This window comes from Urocitellus parryii, chromosome 2 (genome assembly GCF_045843805.1).
Source record: "Urocitellus parryii isolate mUroPar1 chromosome 2, mUroPar1.hap1, whole genome shotgun sequence".
Lineage (NCBI taxonomy): Eukaryota > Metazoa > Chordata > Mammalia > Rodentia > Sciuridae > Urocitellus > Urocitellus parryii.
The window spans coordinates 91603324-91616805 of record NC_135532.1 but is presented as its reverse complement, the minus strand read 5'-3'; the positions used below and the strand labels follow the sequence as shown (position 1 = coordinate 91616805).

Below are 13482 nucleotides of genomic sequence, written 5' to 3'. Positions count from 1 at the left end.
ATCCCCACAAGCCTTTCTTTTTTAAAATATTTTTTTTAGTTATTGATGGACCTTTATTTTATTTACTTATATGCAGTGCTGAGGATCAAACCTAGGGCCTCACACATGCCAGACATGCACTCTACCACTGAGCCACAATCCCAGATTCCTCTCACCCTCCATGACTTGCAACTGGCCAGAATGTTGAGTTCCTCCATGGCTCAGGGAGGAAACTCCAGGCACCATGGAGTTGGGCTCCCTGCACCTGTCCAGAGCCCTCCTCACTAGCTAGAGTTGAAGAGGAGGCCTTGGGGACATTTCGTGGGTCTCAGAAACATGCCTCCTGCTCTCCAAGGGAAAGCCTGAGGGTGGCGCCCTCAGCTTGGAAATATGAGAGGCCCCACAAGACCTCATGCACATCAGGTCACACTACCCAGCGAAGCACCAGGATCAGCTCCATCCACTCAGGACCCTGGAGGCGCGGTTCTGGCCTGTACTTACTTCCTTGCCAGTCCCGCTCTGGTTCTTGGTTCATGTTCCACAGTCCCATCAGGCTCTGGCAGACCGTTAAGCGAGCCGCAAGGGGGAGCAAGAAAAAAGCCAGGCCCGGGGTGAAGAAGGGGTTAAACTTCTCTTCTCCCGACTCTCCCCGCTCAGAAAGCGTGCTTTGGTCCCTGCCCCTAGAACGCTGATTGGTTCAAACCTTCCCCAACTTGCCCCTGGATTAGGCCCTGGGAGCTAGAGGCCCACCTCGCCCCTGTCTTGGCGCCACCTTCGTCCCAAAGCGGCCTTTTGCTGGAGCTGTTGGCTTAGAAGCCTGAGGGCCTTGGGGCTGTCTGATGCTTTGGGGTGAGTGCAGGGCATGGCCCGGATTCTGCTTGTCCGAGAGGCGCGGGCAGCCTCGTGGCCCCCGCGCGGGCTCCCGGCCTGGGCTTCTTAAGAGGGACCGCTAAGTCCCGAGTAGGCTTTTCCTTCTCCCAACTGGTTTACCGCTTTGACGATTTCCCGCAGGTGGCTGCCCCTCTGCAGCGAGGGATGGGGGTGGGAGCCGGTGCGACCCTAGCCCCTGAGGGCTGTGCGTAAAGCCACTGGAATGCTGTCCAAGGGCTAACGGGGGGGGGGGGGGCTCAAGGAGGTGGCTGCGTGCGGAGGAGCCCCGGCCCAAGAGGTGTGCTAGCTGGGGCGCGTTGAGGTTGGAAGATCGCTGCAAGAGAGTCTCTGGCTGGGGCCTGTGGATCAGCTGGGGCCCGTGGATCAGCTGGGGCCCGAGTCCGCCCAGGTGTATAACTGACCTGGGAATGAGAGCTCTAGCTCTACCGCACCGTACTCTCCCAGAGGGAGGGGCCAAGGAGCAAGGCTCCGCCCTCCAGGCTCGCGTCCCGCGTTGCGAGGGAGGGAGCCCTTTAAGAAGACTGGAGTGAGTTACGGAGGAGGGGAGAGGGGTCTCTAAGATCTCGGTGAAACAGCGGAGCCTTCTGAGGATCTTCCTTGCACCTGCTGTACTCCCTCCCTCCAACCGGGACATCCAGGTTAGAGGCTTTCCCCAGGTGAGTTCCTGTCCCTCAGGTGGGATCCTCTCCTAGGTTAGAACTCTCCTGATGAGTGAAAGCTTTCCTACTATGCTGGACCCTCCCGCTCCAGAACCCCATTACCACCCTTTCCCTGTTGAGAAGTTATTTCCAAGAGAGAGCTTTTTCCCATGCTATGGGGAGCCTACCCCTTAGGTGAGAGTATTTCCCAGATAAGACTTACCTCTCCCACCCACCCACCTCCATCTCCTATTCTTTAAGGTCTTTCACTTCAGAGAGGAGCATGTAGGCAGATAAAAGATTCCTCCCAGGTCAGAACTTTACCTCAGATCAGAATTTGCCTGGGGGTGAAGGCTTTCCCCCCTGAAAGCTCTATTCCCAGGTGACTTTCCCTACTTCAGGGGAGAGCTTCCCTTTCCAGATGGGAGTGTCTCCCCCTAGGTGAGAACTTCCAAATTCAAGAAAGACCCCCTTCTCCTCAGAGATCCCCCCAGGTGAGAACCATCCTTTGGCTTCCCCAACCCAGTCCCCAGCTTGTCTACAAATTGGACTCTGGGGCTAGAGGCCTAGGGGCAAAACAGTCCTTCCCTTAGAGGAAAGAGTTTCATCAGGAGGACTGAGGCTTGGGGAGAGAATTGCTTGAAGACTTGGATCTCTGATTTGCTGGATCCCTTCCCTAAATGTGTTCTCGGCCAGCCAGATCTGGGTTCATGAGGCAGCTGGATAAGGACACAGGGATTGACTCAGGGAGAGCAAGGGCCTGGGAGGAGGGGGCTAGGAGGAGCAGTCAGCCTGGACCTGGACCTGGACCTGGACCAGTACTCAGGGCTGGGCAGCCACACCTAGGCTGGAAGTGTGGGTCGTGTTCTTCTTGTTATCCCTTCATGAGGGACTTTGGCCCAGAAAGAGGTTTCTACTAGCCAAAGTTCAGGTACTGCCCCTGCTTGGGTGTGGGCATGAGGCCTGCAGGGACCAACTTGGGGCTGGATCTACCTTGATCTTAGGGCCTGGAAAAATCAGTATGTGACTGTCTATTCCCAGGTATGTGTAGGGAAGATTGGGTAAGGGGTATCCTTACTGTATCTCTGATCTCATCCCGCCAGATAAGGGATACACAGGCATTCCTGTCTGCAACATAGATAATGGAGTTGCAGAAGCAAGATTACCATGTGGACCGGCCACTGATGAACCAGGAGCAACTGGAAGAACTGGGGCGCTGGGACTTGACACCTAGGACCTATCAGTGGAGAACATGGTTGAAGTAAGGCCAGGGAGAAAGGCCTGGGGACTCTGGCGGGGCCCAGATAGCCCCTGTCCCTCATATATACCCTTCGTGTCCCCAGGTGCTCCCATGCACGGGCCCGTGCCCTTCTGATTCAACATCTCCCGGTCTTGGGCTGGTTACCCCGTTATCCTGTGCGTGACTGGCTCCTGGGTGACCTGTTATCTGGCCTGAGTGTTGCCATCATGCAGCTTCCCCAGGGTGAGCCACATTCAAGGCCCTGACCTAGAGTCCCTGTGATCTGTGATATACCATACCTGGACACATGGCCTCTAACCATGCTGGGATTCTTCCAACCTTTTGGATCCTCATCTCCAAGCCTGCTTTGCTACCATTTTCCCCCCAGGCTTAGCCTATGCCCTCCTGGCTGGATTGCCTCCTGTGTTTGGCCTCTATAGCTCCTTCTACCCAGTCTTCATCTACTTCCTGTTTGGTACTTCCCGGCATATCTCCGTGGGTAAGTAGAGTCAGGCCTAAACTTTTGGGAGGATGCCCATATCCCCCATGGAGAACAGGGTGAGGGAGGGCTGAACAGGGCAGGGAAATTTAGGGAAAGAGTAGAATGGTTGCTGTGTTGCTAGGAGGCTGGCCCATTTGTCATCCCCAGGCAGGACTAGGTCACTGGCTGTGGGAGCACAGATTCAGGGTACTTCAAAGCCCTGACTCCAGGAGGATATAAGTGAATGAGGGAATTCAAGAGGCCAAGGCAGGTTATTTCCTCTTCCCCAATTCATGGAATGTCTCTGTCTCTAGGCCAATGGACATAAATGGTACAAGGTATATAATGTAGGGTAGCATTTCTAGTACCCTTAAGAACCCATGAGCCTCGGGGTTCCCTCCTGACCTGCTGCCATTTGTATAGCCATGGTCTAAGGATATTTGTCCAGAACTAGATCTATCTTGGCCTCACTGTCAAGACCAAGGCTCCAGGGGAGGACAGTTTTCTTTTCCCTTCAGACCAGCCCTGCTCTGCCCCTTTAGGGACCTTTGCTATCATGTCTGTGATGGTGGGCAGTGTGACAGAATCCCTAGCCCCAGATGAGAACTTCCTGCTGGACTCAAACTCCACAGTCAATGAGACAGCCAGAGATGTCACCCGTGTGCAGCTGGCCTCCACACTCAGTGTTCTGGTTGGACTCTTCCAGGTGTGAAACATTCAGAAGTATGTTTCCCCAGCACCCAGATTCTCTGATTATTGCCATCCTATTTTTGTCCCCTCTGTTCACTATCTCCTCTGATTCTGATTCCATCTGCCCTGGACCACCGCTAGGACTCCTGCCTCCCCTGACTCTTCCCTGTTATCCCACAGGTGGGGCTGGGCCTGGTGCACTTTGGCTTTGTGGTCACCTACCTGTCAGAGCCTCTGGTCCGCAGCTATACCACAGCTGCATCTGTGCAGGTCTTTGTCTCACAGCTCAAGTATGTGTTTGGCCTCCAGCTGAGTAGCCACTCAGGGCCACTATCCCTCATCTATGTGAGTAAGGGTGGGATGGGTGAATAGATGTGCCCCATGAACTTGAGTGCTGGCTGTGACCCCACCTCTCCTCAGATAGTGCTGGAGGTCTGCTGGAAGCTGCCCCAGAGTGTCATCGGCACCGTGATCACTGCACTTGTGGCCGGGGTGGTGCTTGTGATGGTGAAGCTGTTGAATGACAAGCTGCAGCGGTATCTGCCCCTGCCGATACCTGGGGAATTGCTCACGGTTCGGGTTTACTGGGGAATTGCTTGTGGTTTGGGTGTTGAAGGGCAGGGGAAAAAGGCCAGTGAGGATAGATCCCAGGTATGGGGAACCTCCAGATATTTGGGAGCTGGTTGAAGTGGCCCCTGTGAAGCTTCTTGAGTACTGCAGCAAAAATCTGCCATTGGCTTCTCCCTACCCCTGACAGAATCTCACCCTTCCCTCAGAAAATTTTGCTTCAGTGTCTCCTCTCTCCCAAAGGGGTTTATCCTTCTCCCAGAAAATAATACCTGTACCTTTTTCCCCTGATTCTGTTCTCTCCCCACAGCTCATTGGGGCTACAGGCATTTCCTATGGTGTAGGCCTGAAGCAGAGATTTGGGGTGGATGTTGTGGGCAACATCCCTGCAGGGTAAGTTCTGGCCCCCTATCAGGGCAGGAGAGACTGGGTAGCCAGGGAAAGAACCTTTCTTTGACTTCACAGATGCCTCTTTCAGACTGGTATCCCCAGAAGCTCCCAACCCCCAGCTGTTTGTAAAGCTTGTGGGAAATGCCTTCGCCATCGCTGTGGTTGGGTTTGCCATTGCCATCTCACTGGGAAAGATCTTTGCCTTGAGACATGGCTACCGTGTGGACAGCAACCAGGTCTGAGTAATGAGGGACACATAGGGGACCTCCAGGTGTATGTACAGAGTCCCCAGCAGCTGCGGGTAGGGAGGATCAGATGGGACTTGTGTGGGACTGAGAGTGGGGAAAAAGATGTGTGGGACAGCAGCCAAGTCTTTGAAGGCCCTTAACTGGGGATGGGGGTTGGAGATGCATCAGCTAAATAGTGGAGCAGTGACCAGGCACCTCCGGCAAGTCTCCTCACACCCATGTTCCCCCAACAGGAGCTGGTGGCCCTTGGCCTCAGTAACCTCATTGGGGGTATCTTCCAATGCTTTCCTGTGAGTTGCTCTATGTCCCGGAGTCTGGTACAAGAAAGCACTGGGGGCAACACACAGGTGGGTTTTGGATGTGGGAGTGAGGGTGCACATTGCTTTTCCAGGGTGGTTTACCCCTGCTTGCCCCCACCTGCTCATCGCCCCTATCCCATAGGTTGCCGGAGCTGTCTCTTCCCTTTTTATCCTCCTCATCATCCTCAAACTTGGAGAACTCTTCCAAGACCTACCTAGGGTGAGCCACTGCCCTACCCAACCAGTTTTCAGGGCTTTGGTAAGGCCAGGGTCTCAGTTTAGTCTATACCTAAGTAAGGGGCAAGAATATAAGATCATGCCCTGGATTTTTAAGGCTGAGATCTATAGGGTGAGATTTGGCCTCAAGGGTCAGGGTTTAGAATTTTTCAGTCAAATCTAAATTGTTAGAGTTGGGGTGGGTGGTCATTGCTGTTGGTTGGGGTTCTGACCAGGTTCTTGGGGTCAGTCTGGATCATGCCTACATGGTTGAAGTCAATATCTAGGCACCTATAAGCAGCCCTGGTGATACTCCTTCCACCCCAGGCAGTTTTGGCAGCCACCATTATTGTGAACCTAAAGGGCATGTTGATGCAGTTTGCTGACATATGCTCCCTGTGGAAGAAAAATCGTGTAGACCTGGTGAGAGACCTGGGGGCCCAGAGCTGGGATTGGGGCCTTTAGCCACAGTGGCCCCTCTATACTCTTTAACTCCTGCCCCTCTGTTCTCAGCTCATCTGGCTGGTGACCTTTGTGGCCACCATCCTGCTAAACCTGGACCTTGGCCTGGCAGTTGCATTAGCCTTCTCCCTGCTTCTTGTAGTGGTCCGAACACAGCTGTGAGTCAATCTTATTGGTCCTTCCCTCATTCCAGCTGGAAAGGGAATACTGGCTCCCCCCCCCCCAGGTTTCCCCATGTCTCTGGGGAAGGGGGAAACCACAGGCTCCTCAGTGTGCCCTCATATCTCCCTTCTCCTCCTCTTCTTATACTCACTTTCACCTCTACAGACCTCACTACTCTGTCCTGGGGCAGGTGTCAGACACGGATATTTACAGAGACGTGGCAGAGTACTCAGATGTGAGTGGCAGGGGCTGAGTAGGAGGGCAGCATGAGTTGGGTGGAACAGAGACAGAGCAAACCCATGTCAATCCCTTTTACACTGGCAAGGACACAGTGGGCTGAGAGTACTTTGGGTTTGGTCTCTGGAATTTTTAGTGAGGAGTCTGGGTCTATAACCCCCACTCGGGGGGAGGGGCTAAGAAGGGACAGAAGGAGAGGTAGGTCTGGAGGTCTAGTGAGGGGTCAGTCTTAGAGCCATCCTGGGTCAGGAATATAGAGGATCAGGGTCCTAGGGCATAGGCTGTTTTCAGATCTCATCAGTGGGGCTACTAAGTCTCTAATCATTTACCTCCTGGGAAGTCTTAAGCCAAATGATGGAAAAAAGGCTGTGGGGCAGGCACAGGGGATAGGGATCTGGAATAAAATAAGCCCCTTCTTGGGTTATGGCTTAGCAGTAGAGTGCTCGCATCTCACGTGCAAGGCCCTGGGTTCGATCCTCGGCACCACATAAAAATAAATAAATAAATTTATTGTGTCCAACTACAAATAGTAAATGTTAAAAAAAAAAAAAAGGTCCCTTCCCACTGACATAGAGACTGAAAGCATGAGCACAGTGTGATTAGACAGAGTAAAGGATGGGACCAAGGGATCTAAGGTGTGGGAGAGGACATGAGGGGAGTAGCTCAGCTGGATAGAGAGGAAGCACCATGACGCACAGGCCTAGATGCCTAGTAAAGATCTTGCTGTGTTGTGGATGGGATGGGAACTGAGATTGGGGTGACAGCTTAGAAGAATCTTTATGTCTACATGCAGGAAAAAAAAAAAAAAAACAGGGGTTGGAGATCTTAAGAGGAGGCCTAGCCACCACCAAAATCTAATCTGGGTAGTGGCAAAGAGCAGGAGAGGTGATGGGGAGAGGACCTGAGGCAGGAGTGAAGTAGTAGGATGGGGAGTCCACCTCTGAGTAAGCCAAAGGCTGGGAACAGAGGGTGGGAGGTGGCAGGCACTGGGTGCTCTTGGGGAGGAAAGACAGAACAGGATGCAATGGAGGGAGAGGACTTGGCTCCCCTACAACTCTGTCCCATCCCCAGGCCAGGGAGGTCCCAGGTGTGAAGATCTTCCGCTCCTCAGCCACCATATACTTTGCCAACGCTGAGCTCTACAGTGACACACTGAAGCAGAGGGTGAGACTGAGGTCTCTTGGGGACTGATTGAGGGCCCCTTGCCTTCCCAGAGTGCCTCATCCTCCTCTTTCACATTCACTTCTAGTGTGGTGTGGATGTTGATCACCTCATCTCTCGGAAGAAGAAACTGCTCAAGAAGCAGGAGATGAAGCTGAAGCGCCTACAGAAACACAAGTCACCCCAGGAACAGGCAGGGCCCCTTCCAGTGGTTGACTCCTGGCCCTGCCCTGGGCTGGCCTCTGCCCGTGGTCTACTGTTGACCCCAGCCAACTTGTCTCACTATTGAACTCTGCCCCTGCCCCAGTGTTCCCCCCTCAGCCTGTCTCCCAGCCTCCCTGTTTCACTCCCTGGCAGGGCTCTTGGTGGTCTTTTGTTGTCCCTATACCGGTGACAGTATGAATCATCATAGTCCTCTTCCATTTTTATGGCTGTTCTCAGAATTGGTCAGAGCCCTGTGGCTTGGCTGCCCCAGATCCCACAGCTTCCAGAGCCTAGGATCTACATCAGACCTACCTACCTGACATGTTGTCATATGACAGCGGGAATAACTCTTTCCTGTCTCCACTCTTCCCCTGTGTAGGCTGTTTCTTCCCAGGACAACTCAGTTTCCATCAATGTCAACACCAATCTTGGAGACATCAAGAGCAATGATGTGGAGAGCTCTAAGACCAAGGTAAGGCTAGAGGTGGAAGAGGAGAGGTCAGCCATGAGCTGTAGAGATGAGGGTGTCTACACATCTCCTGAGAAAAGTCATAGACCCTAACCAAATTGGGTTTGAGGAGGCACCAATGTCTGGGGAAATAGGGTGATGGCTCTGATACTCTGGAGAGACCTATGGTGAAACAGAATTCTGCTTGTTCTCTTATCTATAATCTCAGGCCTAGATGAAGACCTTGGATTTATAGATCCCAGAGTCTGCTCATGAAGGGAGGGAAGGGCTTGAATATATGGGAAAAATCTTGGGAACATAGAGATGCCACACTCAATTAGAGATTCAAACAGAACAGGCTGCCAAGGTGTCTGTGTGTGAGTGTGTGCACATGAATGCATGTGTCTCTTCTGGTCCTTGTACCCCTACCCACTCCACCTGGGCTGGCTGATGGTGGAATATAGTTTCCCAGCGTCCTCCCTTCTTGTGTCCCTTTTAAGCCTGGGCCCAGGAGGTAACAGCTGTGTGTGAATATCTGGGCATGCTCTCCTGTATGTCCCTATGTATCTATTCTGCCTGTCCTATGTACACACATGACTCCCCCATGTCTGTGTCATCATGTGTTCCCTGTATGTCCCTCTATATGTGGGTATTTATATGCACACTCCTGTGTCTAATCCCATGTGTCCCTAAGGTGCTTTGTATGTTCCCTGCTTTCACTTCCTGATGGGCTGTCCTACCACATGTCTGGTTCCCCTGCAGGCAAGGCCAGAGAATGAGCTGGAAGAGATTGTGGCTAGTGGTCAAGAAGATGCCAAGGCTATAGCTGTGCCTACACTGAAAGCCCTGGGCCTGCCTCAGCCGGACTTTCATAGCCTCATCCTGGACCTGGGTGCCCTCTCCTTTGTAGACACTGTGTGCATCAAGAACCTAAAGAATGTAAGGGGCTGTAAGCAGGCCATGGCCCCCAGGCTTCCACACAAACCCCATAACTTTTGCTGAGACCCCTCTGAGCATGATGATGCCCCCAAACCCTGCAAGCTCAACATCAAAAAATTGTTCCCCTAAGCTTGCCCAAGTGTCCCCTCTGAATCCCTGAGCCTCCCTTGAGTCCAGCCCCTTTTGTTGCTGCAGATTTTCCGTGACTTCCGGGAGATTGAGGTGGATGTGTACATTGCAGCCTGCCACAGTGCGTTGCTTGGGGATAACAGGATGGTCCAGGAAGAGGGTGGGACTCTTTGCTGAGAGGTTTGCCAGGAATCACAAGGAAAAAGTTTCTGAAACTGGAGATCAAAGGTGCCCTGGGAGGAAGGAGTCAAGTGTTGGGAGTGACTGGGTGTCTAGCTCTAGCCTCAGGGGTGGAAGATAGTGTGGCAGACATCAGAACACTATAAAGGTGTCTGGGGCTGGAATGTCGAGTGGTCCTGAGAGTCAGAGGAGACCTATTCCTTGCTTACAGGTCCTGTGGTCACCCAGTTGGAGGCTGGGCAGTTCTTTGATGCATCTATAACAAAACAGCATCTCTTTGTCTCTGTTCATGATGCTGTGACCTTTGCCCTCCAACACTCAAAGTCTGGCCCCATCAGCCCTGTTTTGGTAAGCTTGTTTCTGGCCCACTAGGCTGTTTTTTATTAATCTGTTGCTTGTCCCCAACCTGACCCTAACTCCAGGAAGTCCATCTATTGACCTAGCTCTGCCCTCAGTGGACCCATTTCCTTCTCCAGTTGTCTTTGGATTAAGTTGCTCCTGGGAGCAGGGGTTGCTGTCCTGGAGAAGTGGTTTATTTTGTGTTTTTTGGAGACTGACTAGAACCTCCCCTCCTCTGTCTATCCAGGCCACCAAACTCTGACTGTGTTATTACCCTGCCCAAGATTGCTTACCTCTGGAGGTTGTGATGGAGCACCCTCAAGAAGACCCCCACACTGAGCATGTGCCACTCAGGAGCCCCTTGGTGCATACATACATACATACAACTCAGGGATGGAGATTTTAGGAATCCAGATTCAGGTTATAGGCCTGGAAGAGGGGTACTGTGGTCTGGCTGGCCTTGGCCAGGCTTGGGGAGGGAGCCAATGTCTATTTTCAGTCTAAGGAATAAAAATTTGTTTAACCAGCTCTAGGCTTTGCCATGACATGGGGGAAGCTTGACTGGGGAGTTGGATGGTTGATAATTCTGGCTTCTGACCTTTTTATGCCCCAAGATAGAGACTGAGGTCAGAAGCCAGGGATGGGGATTAGAGGAGGGGAAGGTCAGGCAGAAAGTGTACAGAGTAGGAGAGCTATGGGGCCAGGCCCAATGTGAGGACATCCCAGGCTCAAGTTTCTCCCCAATTACACACAGGTAGAATTTAGCTTCAGGCTGGAAAATAATTGGAGTTAAAACTGTTTCTCAGGAATAATCAGCTCTCAGGGATACCCAATAAGGTGCACAGCAGGGCAGGTGCCACTGGGCAGCCCTTGGGTGGTACAGAGTGAACCCCTGAACACCCAGTCAAGGAAGATCAGTTGCCTACCAACGCTGCTGATCTGTATTTTTAAATAAGTGTGATTGATTGCTTGTTTATATAATTAGATCATTTGACTTGGCAGAGCACTGTCAGCCAAGAAGCATTTATTGATTTCTCCCAGTAAATGCCAACATCAGGGGCTGGGATTATGGCTCAGTGGTAAGAGCACTTGCCTAGAACATGTGAGGCACTGGGTTCAATCCTCAGCACCACAAAAAAAATAAATAAAGGTATTGTGTCGGTCTACAACTTAAAAAAAAAAAAAAGCCAACATCAGGGCATATGGCCCAGCAGGCAAGGGGGTTTTGACATAGTAAATTGTCAAGAGTGTCTATGGGGGCACCAGAATCTTTCTGGGCTTGGGTGTGCTACTGATGAGTGGAGTGGCGATAGTACTCACCTCATAGACTACCCAGTAAGTATTAAATGAGCAAATGTGGGGAAATGCTTAGACGAGTTCAGGACTTGAATCACCTGCTCAAAGCATGAACTTTGCCATTCATCAAGTTACTGACCACAGAGACTGCCCTGCCCTCCAAATCACCCAGGCACCCTTGCCCAGGCCTATTTTTATCATGGCCTATGTCAGTGCCTGGCACTGTATTTACAAACTGTCTGTCCTCCCTCCAGAACCTCACCACAGTCCAGGAAATCAAAGCTCTTTGTCGGCTCCATCATACTGCATTCTGGTACCAGGAACTGGCACTCTGTAAATATTGGTTGAATGAGACTTAAATGCTGGAGTAGGAGTCTGGACCTCAAATATGAAATTGAAGGTACTTAGAAGTGCTTTGAAGAAAACAGTGCAGGGTCACATTAGAAGGGGCTGTGTTACCCAAGATGGTCATGGGAGGGAGGCTTAGGGAGTAGGTAACAGTTGAACTCTAGCCATGAGAAGGTGACTTTCTAAGAGATGAATTGCTTTTGACATAGGGAACAGCAGATTTGTTCAGGGATGTGTACATGAGGCAGGTACAGCCAAATGAATGGGAGGGAGATGTTATAGGCCAGTGTGAACCTTCAGACTTTTTTTACTGACAGGAGCCACATGAAAAAAAAAAAATTTTTTTTTGTAGTAAGTGGCGCTGAGGCTTGAACCCAGTTCCTCACTCATGCTAGACAAGCACTCTACCACTGAGCTACAACCCCAGCGCGGGAGCCACATTTTTGCAACTCAGGCAGTATGGATGGTGGAGCTGGGCTGGGTGGGGGCAGGGACAGTGAGCAGCTCAGTCACATACTGCTTGATTGGCCTGGGAGTGCTATCTCTGGTGAAGAACAGAGGGCTGTAGGGGCCATGGTGTTTAGATTTTGTCAAGATGAGGTGGAAGCAGGGAAGATAGGGGATAAGAGGTGTTCCCTCTATCCTGGGTCTGCCAGGCCTCAGAGCTGCCATTCCCCCCGCCCCCCCGAACACAGTCCTCCACCTCCCATTTGTGGTCCAGGCTGGTCATGAAGGGCCTTGGGCCCTGCTGGAACCTGCTGCCTTAGAGCTGGGCCTACTCTTGGGGGAGGGGTGTTTGGTGGTTGCCAAGCGCAAAGGTTCCGGCTTCTGGTAGTGGCCACAGCCATGTTTCATGCACTGTACTTTCTCTTGTCACTACTGTTGGCAATACCTACTCCCACCCATGCCTGGTCACGGCCCCTCTGGTATCAGGTGGGGTTGGACTTGCAGCCCTGGGGGTGCCAGCCAAATAGCCTAGACTCTTGCAGGAGCAGCTTGGGCTGTCCAAATGGTTGGGTGGGCCTGGGAGGGAACCGCATCTACCCTGTGGCTGGGGTCACGATTACCACCACAATGATGCTGGTGATCAGCCGTGTGATGCTGCAGCGGTGGCGTTCACAGGACACTAAGGGTAAGGTGAGCACAGTACTCCCCGACAGCTCCTTCCTCCACTCATGCCCAGTGGGCCCATAACTTCTACTCAACCTTCCCTAATAAGCCTGCCTTATAAAGACTCATGGGCCTCCTGCCCAACCTCACCCTACCCAACACCCTATTTTCCCTGCATCCGTCCACACATCTCCATGAAATGCATTTCTAGAACCATCCATCCTCCTTTAGTACATCCATTTCTCATCCAGCCCCCATGGGTCCCATGAACATGCTAGCCTATAGGAGACCCTCAGGGATCCATCACCCTAAGTCACCTCTCCCATCTCCTTTGGGCACAAATGCGTAACCCTACACCCTTCTCTATTGCTGCCACTTGCTATGCCCCTTCCCCTCTCTCCACTCACTCCTACCTCTTGGAGTAAGACTTGGACTCCTATTCTCAGCACCCACAGGTGACCACTAGTTGCTACGGACCTTGGAAACGGCGAACTCCAATTTCAGATCGTGCCCTACTCCTTGGGGTCCTTCACATGCTGGATGCCCTCCTGATCCATATTGAGGGCCACCTGCAGCGTCTAGCTACCCAAAAGCAAATTCAAATAAAGGGGACTCCCACCTAGTGTGGGTGATCCAGCACATTTCTCTCTGCCTGCTGGCCAGCCAGGGTGACGATAGTCTGAGTTTCCTGGCTGGGACTCAAGCCTATGCAAATGTTCTCTCTGGGCCTCTCTGTGGCCCCTTTTTACTCTTAGAACCAGCAGGTCTCTGGAGTCCAGGAACTGACAAAGTGCCTGTGGAAGAGTGGGTATGGGGGAGGTTACTCCC

The 13482-nt window shown here is 52.2% G+C and overlaps 2 protein-coding genes across 10 annotated transcripts; both read left to right on the top strand.

Moving 5' to 3' along the window:
- The first annotated feature begins 570 nt into the window (after positions 1–570).
- On the top strand, positions 571–10916 carry Slc26a6 (solute carrier family 26 member 6). 9 transcript variants are annotated; one of them, XM_026383806.2, is made up of 23 exons: positions 571–828; positions 1770–1819; positions 1910–2002; positions 2612–2769; positions 2852–2991; positions 3137–3247; positions 3772–3935; positions 4100–4264; positions 4340–4492; positions 4797–4879; positions 4965–5112; positions 5358–5471; positions 5566–5643; positions 5967–6062; positions 6153–6259; positions 6429–6498; positions 7572–7664; positions 7750–7854; positions 8245–8337; positions 9076–9252; positions 9448–9502; positions 9773–9909; positions 10148–10916. In XM_026383806.2, the coding sequence occupies exons 4-23, from the start codon at positions 2651–2653 to the stop codon at positions 10160–10162; spliced, it is 2223 nt and encodes a 740-aa protein (XP_026239591.1). In that variant the 5' UTR covers positions 571–828; positions 1770–1819; positions 1910–2002; positions 2612–2650; the 3' UTR covers positions 10163–10916. The 9 variants fall into 9 exon arrangements, with proteins under 9 accessions (XP_026239591.1, XP_026239594.1, XP_026239593.1 ...); XM_026383809.2 differs by lacking the exon at positions 1770–1819 and adding an exon at positions 1315–1526 and having other exon boundaries at positions 10148–10915; XM_026383808.2 differs by adding an exon at positions 1315–1526 and having other exon boundaries at positions 1770–2002; positions 10148–10915.
- A 1474-nt stretch (positions 10917–12390) lies between these two features.
- On the top strand, positions 12391–13277 carry Tmem89 (transmembrane protein 89). The gene is made up of 2 exons (XM_026383948.1): positions 12391–12681; positions 13101–13277. The coding sequence occupies exons 1-2, from the start codon at positions 12391–12393 to the stop codon at positions 13275–13277; spliced, it is 468 nt and encodes a 155-aa protein (XP_026239733.1).
- The last annotated feature ends 205 nt before the right edge of the window (positions 13278–13482 follow it).

Coding starts and splice junctions, on each gene's coding strand:
- Slc26a6 (XM_026383812.2), top strand. CDS start 2,651: ATGGAGTTGCAGAAGCAAGATTACCATGTGGACCGGCCACTGATGAAC. Junction 5,644..5,966: donor TCTTCCAAGACCTACCTAGG/GTGAGCCACTGC, acceptor CTTCCACCCCAG/GCAGTTTTGGCAGCCACCAT. Junction 8,338..9,075: donor TGGAGAGCTCTAAGACCAAG/GTAAGGCTAGAG, acceptor GTTCCCCTGCAG/GCAAGGCCAGAGAATGAGCT.
- Tmem89 (XM_026383948.1), top strand. CDS start 12,391: ATGTTTCATGCACTGTACTTTCTCTTGTCACTACTGTTGGCAATACCT. Junction 12,682..13,100: donor CACAGGACACTAAGGGTAAG/GTGAGCACAGTA, acceptor TCCTATTCTCAG/CACCCACAGGTGACCACTAG.